Here is a 14940-nt window from a genome sequence, read left to right as displayed (position 1 = left end):
GCCTGTTAGGGAGCTACCCAGACAATTAGGCTTTAGTTCCTAAAGTGCCGAGGAAACGCACGCAGCAGTAAAGGGGAGACTCGTCGGTGAGATGGCGCCGGGCCTCGTTTCTCAGAGGCATTCAGAGAGCTTCCCCAGCGTGAACTCTCGGCCGAATGTGATTTTGCCAGGCCGCGAGGGACGCAGAGCGGGGCTGCCACCCGGCGGGGGCACGCGCCCCCGGCTCGCCCCGACCCGCCCGGTGCCGCCGTCCCCGGCTCCTCTCGGGGCGGGTGCGTACAGCTGGAGCCGTTCCGGACCCGGAAGGGGCGGTGGCGCAGGGTCCTCGCGCGTCCCACGTGGGGTCCCCGGCCCAGCAAGTCTGCGCACCCGGCTCGCCGCTGCACCACGCGTCACCCACGCAGGCCATGGCAGCCGCCGACAGTTCGCTCTCGGACAACCCCAGGACGTTCTCCAGACGTCCCTCAGCCCAGGCGAGTCGAGTGAGTTCTGACCTGGCTTCAGCTCCGTCCCCACCCGCGGCCCGGCTCTCGGCGCGCCGCGAGCTGCAGCCGTGCCTCGGAGTCGGGTTTTGAGTCATTCACGGAGTTCAGCGGGAGAAAGTCAGACACGGGGCAGCTTCGGGACAAGTTGCGCCGAAACACGTGTCTCTAACCGGAACACCACCCGCGGGGATGCGCCTGGAAGGGGGGAGTGGAGCAATGTGGAGGGGCGGGAGCTGGCTCCTGCGCCTGGAAAAGTAGAGGAAAGAATTAGAGGCTGTTTCCCGTGGAAGGTAGGACCTGACGCTCCGGCGCAAGTCCCAGGCCAAGGCTTAACTTCTCTAAGCCAGTTTCCTCGACTGAGTGCGGACTAAGCTCTGTTTTTTTGTTTTTTTGTGTTTTTTTTAAACTTCCCACATTCCTGTTTGGGAAGAGTCATTCGCTACAAATCATAAATTCTCATCAGATGGCTTTCATTTAACCCTATATATCGTGACTTACTTTCCAATCTGGCTCTGGCCTAATATTATGTGACAAAGAAGAAAGTTAAAATATTACCCGAAAACATGTTTCTTTGCCATATTTTGAAATGGCCCAGCAAAGCTGTTCTTTGTGGCCGGGGTGGGGGGCGGAAATTTGCATCTGTAAAGAATCTCTATTAACATAGCTAGATCTTTTTCTTCCAGGCCCTCCCAATCGTAAAGAGATTAAGAGTCTACCACCACCTTTCAAAGATCTGAATAGGGAACACTTGTCGTCTGTTGTCTCTAAGGGCAGCCACTAAAGACTTCAAAAGAACCTTGGTCTCCACAATCTTATCTTCACCTGAGCATTTTCTTTGTATCCATCCCAGGTGTTTAGACAAACTCAACCAATTGTCAACCAGAAAATGTTTAAATTTACCTATACCCTGGAAGCCCCCGCTTTGAGTTGTCCCACCTTTCTGGACAAAACCAGTGTATTTCTGAAATGTATTTGATTGATGTCTGATGCCTTTCTAAAATGTGTAAAACCAGGCCGCACCCCGACCACCTTGGGCACATGTTCTCAGGACCTCCAGAGGGCTGGGTCACAGGCCATGGTCACTCATGCTTGGCTGAGAATAAGTCTCTTCAAATATTTTAGAGTTTAACTCTTTTCGTCGCCATGAGGAAGGTTCGTTTGTTGCAGGAGTGAGGACTGGCAACTAGGAGTTTTCTTTGAAGAGCTTTCAAAAATGGGACAGATTTTGGTTTTTTTTTGAGACGGAGTTTCGCTCTGTCGTCCAGACTGGAGTGCGGTGGCGATCTCAGCTCACTGCAAGCTCCGCCGCCCGGGTTCACGCCATTCTCCTGCCTCAGCCTCCCGGGTAGCTGGGACTACAGGCGCCCACCACCACGCCCGGCTAATTTTTTTTTTTTTTGTATTTTTAGTAGAGACAGGGTTTCACCGTGTTAGCCAGGATGGTCTCGATCTCCTGACCTCGTGATCCACCCGTCTCGGCCTCCCAAAGTGCTGGGATTACAGGCGTGAGCCACCGCGCCCGGCCAAATGGGACAGATTTTCATCCACGTGCAATGGAGGGGGATACGAAAATCGGTTTCATTGATATAATCCCATTGCTAGAGAGGGGAAAGATGCCCTAAAATTAACTTAAGCAAGAACTGAAAACTGGTTTCTAGGATGGTTGATTTGTCTCCTGGAAAAGAGGACCACAGGACAGAAAGGCGGATGTAAAATCATAAAGTGATCATCAAACTTTAGGATTTAGATGCTTGGCAGTAAGGAGTCCAGCTAGCCAAGTGTAGCTGCATCGGGAAGGAGCTGGGGAGGATAGAAGAGCCACTGGGAGCGTGGGATTTGGAATAGGATAGACCTGGGATTCGATGCTACCCTTGCTGCACACTAGCTCTGTGACCTTGGAGCAAGTTACTTAATCTTTCTGATTCTCACTTTTCCTATCTGTAAAATGAGAACAATAATTTCTACTTCATAGAGGACTATTGTAAGGATTAATTGAGATAACATACATAAAGACTATACGTTGTCTGGCCCATAGAGGCACTTAATAAATGCCAACAATATAAAGTAGTTTTGGCTCCATTTTGGATAATAGATTGCTACATCAGGAGGTCAGTGGGGTGCTTGTGTCCTGTGCAGAGCCTGGTAACTAACACATAAGAAGCATTGAGTAAGTACATGTAGGGTACCTAGTTTTACGATTATCAAAAGGGGATTAATTAATGCGGTGATGACAGGTGTCTGCAGTGGCCTTGTCTAGATCTACATTTTTTTTTTTTTTTGAGATGGAGTCTCTGTCGCCCAGGCTGGAGTGCAGTGGTGCAATCTCAGCTCACTGCAAGCTCCGCCTCCCGAGTTCACACTATTCTCCTGCCTCAGCCTCCCGAGTGGCTGGAACTGCAGTCGCCTGCCACCACACCCAGCTAATTTTTTGTATTTTTAGTAGAGACGGGGTTTCACTGTGTTAGCCAGGATGGTCTCCATCTTCTGACCTTGTGATTCGCCCGCCTCGGCCTCCCAAAGTGCTGGGATTACAGTCGTGAGCCACCGCTTGAGATGGGTAGCTAATATACTGGATTTAGAAAGACTGACAGCTTAAATTATGCTATATCTAACACTATGCGGAAATTTTCTCTCTAAAAATACTTTCTGGGCTGGGCAAGGTGGCTCACACCTATAATCCCAGCACTTTGGGAGGCCGAGGCAGGCAGATCACTTGAGGTCAGGAGTTGGAGACCAGCCTGGCCGGTAGAAACCCCCTCTCTACTAAAAATACAGAAAAAAAAATTAGCCGGGTGTGGTGATGGGCACCTGTGATCCCAGCTACTCGGGAGGCTGAGGCACGAGAATCCCTTGAACCTGGGAGCCAGGGGAGGTTGTAATGAGCAGAGATCACTGCACTCCAGCTGGGGTGACAGAGTGAGACTCCATCTCAAAAAAAAAAAAAAAGACTGATTATTAATACAAATTTATTACAGAAAATTAGGAAAAAAGATTTTTATAAACCCACCCATAATTGCCATACTCAGTGCTTGTTGCCGTTTCGGTGTATGTCCTGTTCTAGAGAACAACTCAAAATAGGAATCACTACACATGATGTTTTCTAAAGCAAAGAGGATATAGTTAATAAAAGACCTTGATTATAGTATTGTTGTGAGGACGCTAGAATGTAGAATCATGATGCCTGGGGAAAGCCTGGTTCCTTCAGTGATTCTGGGACAAATTACCTCACATCTCTGCCTCCATGTTCGCATCTTAAAATGAGATGGTAACAGTACCTGTGTTGACAAATGAGAGAATACATGTGAGTACTTAGCATATTCCTTGGCATACAGTAACTAGTCAGTATGTTTATTAATATCAAAGGCGTGGCATCTTAGACTCTCAGGGCCGGATGGGTCCTAGAGGTCATCTGCCAAAATCCCCTCATTTTACAGGTGCGGCAACAGAGACTCGGATGGAAGTGACTTGCTTCATGTTGCACAACTAATTTTTAGTAGATCCAGATATGTTTTTGCTCCCTCTCTGCTCAGACGCCACCTCACCAAGCATTCTTGGTTTTCTTGCCTCCCTCTCCTTTGCTGCAGGCCATGTTAGTCCAGCTTTCCTTGGTGCTCTCATGGCCTTTTGTATGTATCTCTTCTGTAGCACCAGTGTAGAGGTTGGATTTATGCCTTTATACTTTTGTCTTTATACTCTTTATGCCTTTGTACTCTGCTGCTATATGACTTCCTCAAGGGCTTAGCGAATCTTTCTACTTTGTATGTTCAGAACCAAGCTTCTTGACAACTGCTGAATGAATGTGTTTTGGATGCTGGGGGAGAAAAGCTAACAAGTAGAATCTTATCCAGCTCGTGGAAAGGGATAATTCCATTGTGTGTTATTCATTCATCTTACAAGTATTTGTTGAGTGCTTACTCTGCCAGACAGGGGCCTGTACAGGGGATACAGTGCTATGTAGGACAGACTGGTCCCTTTCTTGTGGAGCTTACAGTCTATGGGAAAGACAGACATAAAACAATGAGTTCCATGCTATGCTTATTATTTTGCCGAATGCCGTGGAGGAGAATAAGGGTGCCGGGAGAGCCAAGAACAGGGTACCTTGGCTTGACTAGGTGAAGAGAGGTCAGGAAAGGCCCTTCTGAGGGCCTACATCTGAAGAATGAGTACGGGGTGGCCAGCCAGAGGGCAGAGTGGAGTCCTGGGTGTGGGAGTAGCATGTGCAGAGGAGGAGGGGGAGGAGGAAGGAGCACAGCACATTCTAGGAATTGAAGGAAGACCGGAGTGACAGAGAGTAAAGCTGAAGCTGGTGAGGTGGCCAGAGGTCAGATTCTAGAGGGCTTTATTGATCATGTTACAGGCCTTTTTTTTTTTTTTTTTTTTTTTTTTTTTTTTTTGAGCCAGGGTCTTAGTCTTGTCGCCCAGGCTGGAGAGCAGTGGCATCATGGCATCATCATGGCTCAATCCAGCCTTGACCTCCCGGGATCAGGTGATCCCCCCAACTTAGCCTCCCAGGTAGCTGGGACTACAGACATGCACTAGCTAATTTTTGTATTTTTTTGTAGAGACAGGGTTTCAGCATGTTGCCCCGGCTGGTCTCGAACTCCTGGCTTCAAGCAATCAGCTCACCTCAGCCTCACAAAGTACTGGGATTACAGGCATGAGCTATGGCACCTGGCAGTATTACAGACTTTTTAGTTTAGCCTAAGAGCAATGGAAAACCTATTGTGTTTAACTCCCAGTACTTGCTTTTAGGGAGATGTTGACATAGGAACAAAGGGTGACCAAGACGATAAAGGATCTAAAGTTGTGTCCTGCTTGAAATATTGAGTCCAAAGAAGAAAGAAAAGAGAGTTATGTGATATACGAAGGAATGTTATGTGTTAAGAGGAAGTAAGCTTGTTCTGTGTTGCTGCAGAAAGTATTAGGTAGATGTTCAAGGGTGCAGATCTTGCATAAATGTCAGAGACAGCTTCCTGATTCCTAGAATTGGTCATGAACAGAATAGGCTGCCTCGTGGGCTGCAGGAGGTGTGCGGGGAGAGGCTGCCAGTCCACGTGCCAGGGACTGTCAGGAATTCCATGCATGGCGGGAGTGGCCTTTAAGAGTTTTTGTGCTCCAGGAGTCCTGGGTCTGTAAATCAGGTGAAGTCTGCACATTTCATGCTGTCTTGCAGATGATTCAACAAACCTGAAACTTGATTTCATCTCTTTCTTTTTTTTTTTTTTTTTTTTTTTTGAGACGGAGTCTCGCTCTGTCGCCCAGGCTGGAGTGCAGTGGCTGGATCTCTGCCTCCCGGGTTCACGCCATTCTCCTGCCTCAGCCTCCCGAGTAGCTGGGACTACAGGCGCCCGCCACCTCGCCCGGCTAGTTTTTTGTATTTTTTTAGTAGAGACGGGGTTTCACCATGTTAGCCAGGATGGTCTCGATCTCCCGACCTCGTGATCCGCCCGTCTCGGCCTCCCAAAGTGCTGGGATTACAGGCTTGAGCCACCGCGCCCGGCCCATCTCTTTCTTTAATCTGAAAATTCATGAACTTGAGACTTTGTAAAAAAATAAATTTGTAAGATGGAATATGTCTGTTTTTACTTTATTAATATTAGATATTTGAAGTTGTATTTATTTAATTACTTAAGTAAAGGAATCCTTCTGGAACAAAGAACTGTTGTTATTGGTAGGTTAGTCTGAAGCTGACGGTCATGGCTAAAGAAAGCCGACACGTAAAACCAAGTCATTATTTCAAGCAAAGAGGAAAATAACGTATTCTGAGAGAACCCCAAACTCCAGAATAACAAGCACTGGCTACTCAAGGGATGCTTTGATATTCATTTGTAAATCAGAGAAGAAGGCCAAATAAAATAGAGGAATTGGATGTTTCTTCTCCTACGGGAAGTTTGGACATCATGCATTTAACCACATTCGTATAATGGAAATAAGAAGCAACAGGCAAGAGATCCCTGGGGCTGTGTAGCCTGTAATCGGCAATCAGGCAGGGGCTCGGGGACTCAGAGACTCAAAAGGCAAGGGAGGTAGGAAGTCATTGTGGTAGAGGTGATGGATGGAGCAGCATTCTCATTTGGAATGGGAACAGGGCGTAGAAATTTTCTCCAGGCCATCTGAATCTGGAGGAGCAGCTTGAGAGGAGAGAATGACAGAGATCCAGGCACTAGGGTAGAATGATAATGAAGGTTTCCGCTTCCTGGGCACGGGCTGGGATGCACATTCCCCCTCGCCCCTCTCTCCTGTGCGATCTCCAGTGTGCTTTGTTAGTGGAGAGAAAAGATTCATTTTCCCCCTGCCCCTCTTTTCTCCTTGGGTGACTGGGTTCCTAGGAATATGGATTGACACACCCTGCACAAGGTGAATTCTTGCTTCCCTTAAAGCGGACTCCATTAGTTAACATTCAACTGGAAACATGCTGCTGTTTCATCCTTACCTTATCTTGATTGATTTAACAGTTAAGATGGATGGTGAGGTCTGGTAGATGAGTGAGCTGAGACTTTTTTCTTTTTTGTTTTCTTTACCTTTTGGAAGAAGCTGAGTCAAAGAGTCTGATTGCAAACCCTAAACTGTTGCTTGACATATGGGGCATAATGATCTCTGCAGGGAGAGATGCAATTCTGTGGGCAGTCAGGCTTCACTCCGAGCTCTGTCTTCATGGACTAATGCATCTCTTGTTGATCTTTCCTTCTGGGAACAACGCAGCAAGCAAAGGCTACGAAAAGAAAACACCAAGCGTCCAGTGAGGCTCCCCCAGCGAAACGGAGGAACGAAACTTCATTTCTGCCAGCCAAGAAAACTAGTGTTAAAGAAACTCAGAGGGCTTTTAAGGGGAACACACAAAAAACGTTTTCTCCAAAGAAGCATTCGGTTAGCCCAAGTGATAGAAACCAGGAGGAGAGACCGTGCATTAAGACTTCATCACTGTTTAAAAACAACCCTGACATTCCGGAACTCCACAGGTATGTCCAGCGGCAGATGCCCTTCAGGAAGAAAAAAGAACGTGTTCTGCCTCTTCTTTGTTAATACTGGCACTGATGCCTGGGTTTTTGTTCATCATTTGCAGACCTGTGGTAAAGCAGGTGCAAGAAAAAGTGTTTACTTCAGCTGCTTTTCATGAGCTGGGCCTCCACCCACATTTAGTAAGTACCTCTCAGTGTTTTCTGGGTCAGTTGTTTTTGGTGCGTTTGTCCGTTCAGAAGGTCTGTGCAACGGCAGTTCTAGGAAGAGAAATCGGAGAGTGTTTGTTTCTGCTCTAAGTTACCTGAATGAACTCAGATTGATATGATACTCTTCTAGGACAGTTCAGGGGTGCTTAGGTTATTGTTCACTGTTTTCTGGCCCCCACCTTCCCCCATCCGGTGTGTTTTGTGTGTTTTTGTGTGTTGTTTTTTAAGTAATGAAGACTTTCCTCGACTAACGTGATTTAGGGTCAGGACATCACTTGGTAAACTTCAAACAGCTCCCTATTTACTGGATAGCTGTAGTGGTGAAGCCATTTGTGGTGGCAGATGTCACAGTGACCATAGGAGAGGGAACTGTGCTGGCATCTTGCTGTTAAAGGACATCCACAGTTTTAGAGAAGTGAGGGAAGAAGAGTCTTTTAGTGTGTGTTCTACAAACAAACGGACACTTTAAAGGAAAAAAAGTTCTCCAGACTCATGAGTAAGAAGAAAAAAATATATTAACTTTTAGGCAGGCTTGGTTTCCTCTGCACTTACGGTTACAGCTTACCTACCCCTTCTGTAGGGTGGGTTACCTAAGCTTGTTTTCTCACCTGCAGGGTAGAACAGGGTTTCTCAGCCTTGGTGCTGTGGACATTTTGGACTAGGTCAGTCTTAGTTTTGGGGACTTCCTGTGCATTGTAGGATGTTCAGCAGCATCCCAGGCCTCTACCCACTAGATGCCAGCAGTGCCCCCCTCCCCTTGGTATAGCAAGCAAAAATTTTTCCAAACTTTGCCCTTTGTGTCCCCAGTGACTTAGGGCAGGTGACAGAATCGCCCCGAGTAGAGAGCACCACCTGGGTGGAAGAACTTCATTTGATCTTAGAGTCAATGTCCTCTCAATAGTTTCTCCTTTTTTGTGTAACGTCCATTAAATATTTTGTATCAAAATATTAATTAAAGCTTTTTCATCTTCTCTTTTAGATTTCCACAATAAATACGGTCTTAAAAATGTCTAGTATGACCAGGTAAGAACTTCAGGCTCCTCTTGATTTCTTAGGCGTTACTTGGGTATAACCAGATGAAACCTGTCTGTGCAAGGCAGAGCAAATTTGTGGCTTGGCGTTAGAAAACAGTGCCAGGTTATCGACCATAAAGGGTTGTCATCTCACTTAGCTACTCATTCTCTCCACCTGTTAAATGGAAAGACTGGCTTTCCATCTAGTTCTGCCCTTGGCTCTAAACTGCGAGAGACGTCTCATCCAAAAGGTGGGCTGCGTAAGCGCCACTGTTTTCTGTGCTTCCCTGAAAAGAATTTGGCCAAAATAGAGAATGTGACCATGCCGTTTCTTAGTAGTAAGAATTAGAGTCAACCAAAAAGGCAAGAGTAAATGTTCAGTTGGAGAGAGTGGGATACTGAAAAAATGTTTTCAATGTTTGTTAAGGGAATGACTCCTGGAAAATAAAGAAGTGAAATAGGTGCGAGGAGATGAGCTTCCTTGTTTTGAGTATTTGTGCTTCTGTGCATTTTCATAATGATTTTTTACTTTTACTAGTAAAAATTAATAAGAATATTAAAGACTAAATTAAGGGACCCCCCGACAAGTTTTTTGTTTATTTCATCAACCAAATTTAAGTGATTTTTGTGTCTCTTCTGTTTCTTGTTTTAAAATACATGTGTAGACACACATTTCGGCATGTCCATAACCTTCTCCTGGAGAATGGATAGCAGCTGCTGGCTCTCTGAATAGTTAGCGAGCTTCCTCCTGCTATCCTGCATGGAAACCTTTCCATTATGTTTCATTGTGTGTCATATTCCTGTTAGTGAAGGCAGGAGAGTGTGTGATACACTTTGTGGTAACTCTGATTTGTTGTCATGCCTGTTCCTTTTTTTGTTTTTTGTTTTTTTGAGACGGAGTTTTACTCTTGTTGACCAGGCTGGAGTGCAGTGGCGCGATCTGGGCTAACTACAACCTCTGCCTCCCAGGTTCAAGCAATTCTCCTGCCTCAGCCTCCTGAGTAGCTGGGATTACAAGCACGTGCCACCACTCCCAGCTAATTTTTTGTATTTTTAGTAGAGATGCGGTTTCATCATGTTGGCCAGGCTAGTCAAACTCCTGACCACAGGTGATCCACCCACCTCGGCCTCTCAAAGTGCAGGGATCACAGGCGTGAGCCACCGCACGCGGCTGCCTGTTCCATTTTTAGAAGAATTAGGTTAATAGAATGGCCAGTCTCTGGTTTGCCCCACCATTTTCAGGCTAAGTTCCAGAAATGTAACTAGGGTTTGATCTTTATAATCATCAAAAGTTTCTTCACACCTTTATTTGAATGCTTTGATAGCTTCTAAGGTGGCAGTTGCTAGATGAATCCAAGTGTGGGCAGTTGCCTTTTACGTATCCTGCATCTCTGCCTTTAACTGGATGATATAGATAAAGCGTGTTCTTTTTTTTTCGGGTGGCCCAGCGTTCAGAAGCAAAGTATTCCTGTGTTGCTGGAAGGCAGAGATGCTCTTGTGAGATCCCAGACGGGCTCAGGTTAGTCTCATTTCATCTCTGCCCTTTTTCCTCTGCTCAGGCGCATGGTCATGCAGTAGGTTTTGCCATGAGGTGTCTGGGTTGGTGGTGGTGGCAATTTTGTTTTGTTTGTGGGAGGGAGGCCATGCTTGCTTTTGATTAGAGCCCCAAATGTGTTCACATAATGAAAGGAAGGGGACAGTTGATGGTGCCACGATGAGGAATGATTAGGAAGTAGTGAGGTTCAGCTATAATTTCCTCAGAGCCTACTTCGGGGCTTTACCAAGTCCTGCACTCTGTGGCCACAGTAGCCCATTCTCACTCTAGTGGAGAATGAATGTTTTCTTCTGGTATTAAACACAGAGTGATTTCTGGCCTGAGCATACACTGATCAGATGCCAGTTGTGCTCGAGGACAGAACACTGTTCCTGCCATGTTCCAGGTCAGTCTGGACTTGCTGTTTTGACCCTGTGTGCCCTCAGTGGGCGTTCAGCTATCCTTTACTCCCACCAGCTCGGCCACCATTCAGAAGGCTGGATACCCAAAGTTTTTGCCGTCTGTTGGTTTCTCCATCATTAGAGATTAGCTCTAGAATACAGACTGGTTCCCAATCACGTCAGCACTGTAGAGGAGATGTAATTGACCACTGAAGCTCATCTGAGAGGGTAGGGAGGACTTCAAAGGAGGAATTTTCTGGCTCCTGCAGACAGCCATCAAGTTGAGCTTCTGTGTAATTTGGGAGACATATCGTTATCTCTTGTCAGATGAATAAAGGAACTGAAGCTTCTAGTTTTTTAGAAGTACTCATTTTACAAAGCAAAATTGGGATTTGTGGCAGACAGGGAAGCCCCTTTTCACTTCTCTTGGATGTATAATGGGCAGTTTTCCTTTCCCCAGAATTTAGTACTACTGGAAGATAGCAGAGCCTGTTCCCTTTACATCCTTTGCTTTTCTTACATCTGTAGGATGTGTAATTTTAACTGCTGCTGCTTTTTTTGAAAGGTAAAACTCTTGCCTACTGCATCCCTGTGGTCCAGTCCCTTCAAGCAATGAAGTCAAAAATACAGGTGTGTATCAAATGTGTTTTTCTGTCATTGCTTATAGTGCATAAGCAACCAGCAAACTGAACCCTAACAAATATTAGGACTAAAAGAATCTGTTTACACTGAGTATTTTTTTCACCTCCTTTTAATTTATTTATTACATAAATGTGTTGTATCTAAAGACTGTTCCTAGAGTTGAATAAATACACTTCACAATTGTCATAGTGAGTGTAACAGGGAAACTTTGTAAAATGCTCGCTGTGTGTCAGGCATGATGCTTTGCATGTGTTCCCTTCTTGAATCTTTAACTGCTCTCTCCCCCACCGTGTTTAGGTATTACTGTTATCCATATTTTACAAAGAAAAACAGGCTTAGGAAAGTTACATAACCAAGGCCATGCAACAAGTAATGGTGGAACTAGATTTCTACCTCAGTTCTGTTTGGCTGCAGAGACCAAGCTCCTTACTCTGTGTGAAGACTTACAGCGAAGGTTAATTACTGGCTCCTGTGCTGTATGGGGACCATGCATCCGTGTCTTCCACGGTGCCTAACATGGGACCTTTTACAGAATGATGGCTCAATAACGGGGATTTGGTTTTGCAGCCGTCCCTTGATGCTTGAGTCTGTGTTGTATATAAAGCATTCAATTTTAGCCTTCTAAGTTCCCACATGGTGTTTACTTTTGACCAAGAAGGCTGAACTTCATATTTAAAACAGTGGTTTCTCATGAACAGTAAATATGAAAATAAGCACCCGTTTGGCTGAAATATTAATACGAGGACAAATTGGGCTGCCTCATTTTTTGAGATTATGTGGAATTTATCTTTAGTTGTGAAACGTGTTAATTTAGTGCCTGGGTTGAGCCCCTAGGAGGCCAGTTAACTGCTGTGATCCGTGGGCGGAGGCTTCATCTCAGACGCCAGCCCAGGATTCTACAGATACAGCCCTCCTTGTCTCAGCTGAGAGGGGGTGGTAAGACCAGAAATAGAAAGTGAAGTGAGTGCAAAAAAACAGGCAAAAGCTAATCGATGACTGTTTTTCTTGGTTTGGATATGCAGAATTAGCAGTGTATGTAGCCTGCCTGATACTTGAGTGACAAATAATAATAGTGTTACATTACAGTCTGTAAACTAAAGCAGAATATCCATGAGTTCAAACTGATATAAATAAATTATTGAATACATAAATGAGGGAGAAGGTAGAATTCTTCTTTATGTAGAATTCTAATAAATATAGACATGATAGAAATAGAAAGTCACCATTTGGCAAATGCCACAGTAATATTGTTTCAGGCATGAGTTATCATAGATGCTAAAATGAGTAGATGAAAGTGTTGTGGGGGCTAGGGTGGGGAGTGGATATTTACATAGTCTCAAAATATCCCTCCGCAAGATACTTTTTAATTACAAAGGGAAAAGCAGTAACTTTCCAGTCAGGAAGCCTGGCTGTCACTACCTTAACCAAATGATCAGTGTGCATCACCAGTAATGAGATGTTCTGACCTCATGTGCCCCCTGATACCCTGCACTGGGGAGGATACATCCCTTCTTGCCAAAAACGCATAACCTGAATTTGGTCATGAGGAAATGCCGTACAAATCCAAATCAAGGGACACTCTACAAAATAACTGGCCAGTGTTTTCAGAAAGCGTTAAGGTTATAAAAGACAAATGCTAAAGAACTACGCAGATTAAAGGGGACATGACAACAAAATACAACATGTAGTCCTGGATTGGATCCTAGTCTGGAAATAGGACATTAACAGGTCAATTGATGAAATTTGAATAAGGTCTGTAGATTAGTCAATAGCATTGAATCAGTGTTAATTTCCCAGTTTTGATAATTATACTATGGTTTTGATAATTGATAATACATACGGAGAAGCTGAGAGAAAGGCATGTGGAAATTCCTTGCTTTTTTATGCAAATTTTTTGTAAGTCTGAAATTGTAAGCCTGAATTCATTCAAAATGAATAGGTTCGGAATTTTTAAAAATCAGTTAAAGAAACCCTACAAAATCATCCAGAGATGGAACCAAGTATAGCCATTAAAAAAATGATACTTTTTCAATTACCGTTTGTGAACTTGAACAAATATTTTTACTTTGTTACTTGAAAAAGGGCAAGTTACAAAATGGTATGCATAGTGTGACCCGAGTTTCATAAGTAATAGTTGTGTATGTATGCATAAAAAGGCTGGAATAATTCTTAGCAAACTGTTAACATAGATTTTCTCTGAGTGAGGAATTTTACTTCCTAAAGGTAACTGATTTTTTCCCCCCCATATTAAGTGGTTTACAGCGAGAGAATTTGTGTAAAGTGCTTAACATTGTCCCTGGCACATAGAGAAAAATAAATGTAAATTACTGCAATCATGTAGTAAAGTCTCATCCACTTACGGACTCCAGGAGAACATCTTGCCAGTGGAGAGGTTTTTCTTTATACCAGTAGAAGAGTTTGGACTCTTTAAGCTGGAATGGCTTATACAGTTCTAGGCTAACTCTCATTTAATAGATCCGTGACTGGAGGATGAGACAGATTTGATGACATACACATCAGGGGACTGGTGTGGTGGGCAGCTGTGCTCAATCCTGGGTCTGAGGGTAACTTGAGGTAAATCGTTCATCCTCTGTGCCTTAGTGTCTTTGCTGTGGCACAGGGACAATAGCAGTGCCTGTCTCCAAGTGCTGGGATCAGGGTTTAGCTAATGTATGTGCAGTGTTGAGACCTGACGTGCAGTGCATGGTGACATCATGCTTTAGCCATCATCAGCAACGTGGTCATGTGGCTAGTTGGAGGGGCAATGATTTGATTGGTTATATTCAGAACCGTTAGTAAGCCATGTCACTTTTTATTTGCTGCAATATTTTAAAAAATCACGAACAGATCATTCTATTAAAGACTGGAATATTCTGCAGAAACACAGTTTTCCAAGCCTCAATTTAATTCACTTATTTCAAGTAATACTCAATATAGTCCCTTGGAGTTCATTGTAAAATGATTTGACCTGTAAAAAACTTATCTGGAGGGCACAGCAAATTTAAGGCACCCAACAGATTCTTAAATTACTTTGGTGATGGCATGAGAACGGACTGCTTTTCTGTGTCCACACTCTTCAGTTATTTTGGCTCTGATTTTTTTTTTTTTTTTTGTAGCATCATATCCATCCTCCCTCGCTTACTTATGCCCTGTGAGGAATTGATTTTTCTTTCTTCTTCTCTATGTAGTAACACCTTTTGAAATGTCAGAATTTCCTAACGTCACACGATGGCACATTGCTACTGTTGTACCAGCATATTTACCATTCCTAGCTTGCGTTCAGTGTAGTCTCACAAAGTCGATGTTGAGTACAGACGACTCTGGTTTGAATTCCAAATCCTTTTCTTCTTTTGGGTAAATGTTTCTTATGCAAAACACAAAAACCATACTTGTAATTGAATTTGCTGTTAGCTCTGTGCTTAGCTTTGGCACTAACATTGTTTTGTTTCATTCATTCAGTGTCTTTAAGCACTTTGGATGTGCAAGGCACCGTTGGCTTAGGGGCCTTTTTCGGATTACTTTGGTTTCTTCTATTTTTTTATTAATACTTTTTAGATATAACGTACCATATATGTTTTAACAATTTTGAAGGGTACCAAAAATATATATATAGTGAAAAGTAAAGTCATCTATTCCCACTTTGCCCTAGTGGCACAGTTTGCTTCTCAAGATGCCATGGTGGTTATTAGCCTCTTGTAT

The 14940-nt window shown here is 44.2% G+C and overlaps 1 protein-coding gene across 1 annotated transcript in view; it reads left to right on the top strand.

Moving 5' to 3' along the window:
* The first annotated feature begins 91 nt into the window (after nt 1-91).
* DDX31 (DEAD-box helicase 31) overlaps nt 92-14940 on the top strand; it is an 81063-nt gene continuing 66214 nt past the window's right edge. Inside the window, 7 exon segments of the mRNA XM_009187952.4 lie at nt 92-358; nt 360-482; nt 7188-7444; nt 7549-7624; nt 8631-8674; nt 10113-10183; nt 11165-11229. Coding sequence (XP_009186216.2) covers nt 92-358; nt 360-482; nt 7188-7444; nt 7549-7624; nt 8631-8674; nt 10113-10183; nt 11165-11229 — 903 coding nt within the window.

Source organism: Papio anubis, chromosome 13 (genome assembly GCF_008728515.1).
Source record: "Papio anubis isolate 15944 chromosome 13, Panubis1.0, whole genome shotgun sequence".
In the NCBI taxonomy this organism is placed as follows: domain Eukaryota; kingdom Metazoa; phylum Chordata; class Mammalia; order Primates; family Cercopithecidae; genus Papio; species Papio anubis.
Note: the sequence above shows the minus strand (reverse complement) of the source record. Positions and strands in the feature narration are given on the sequence as shown.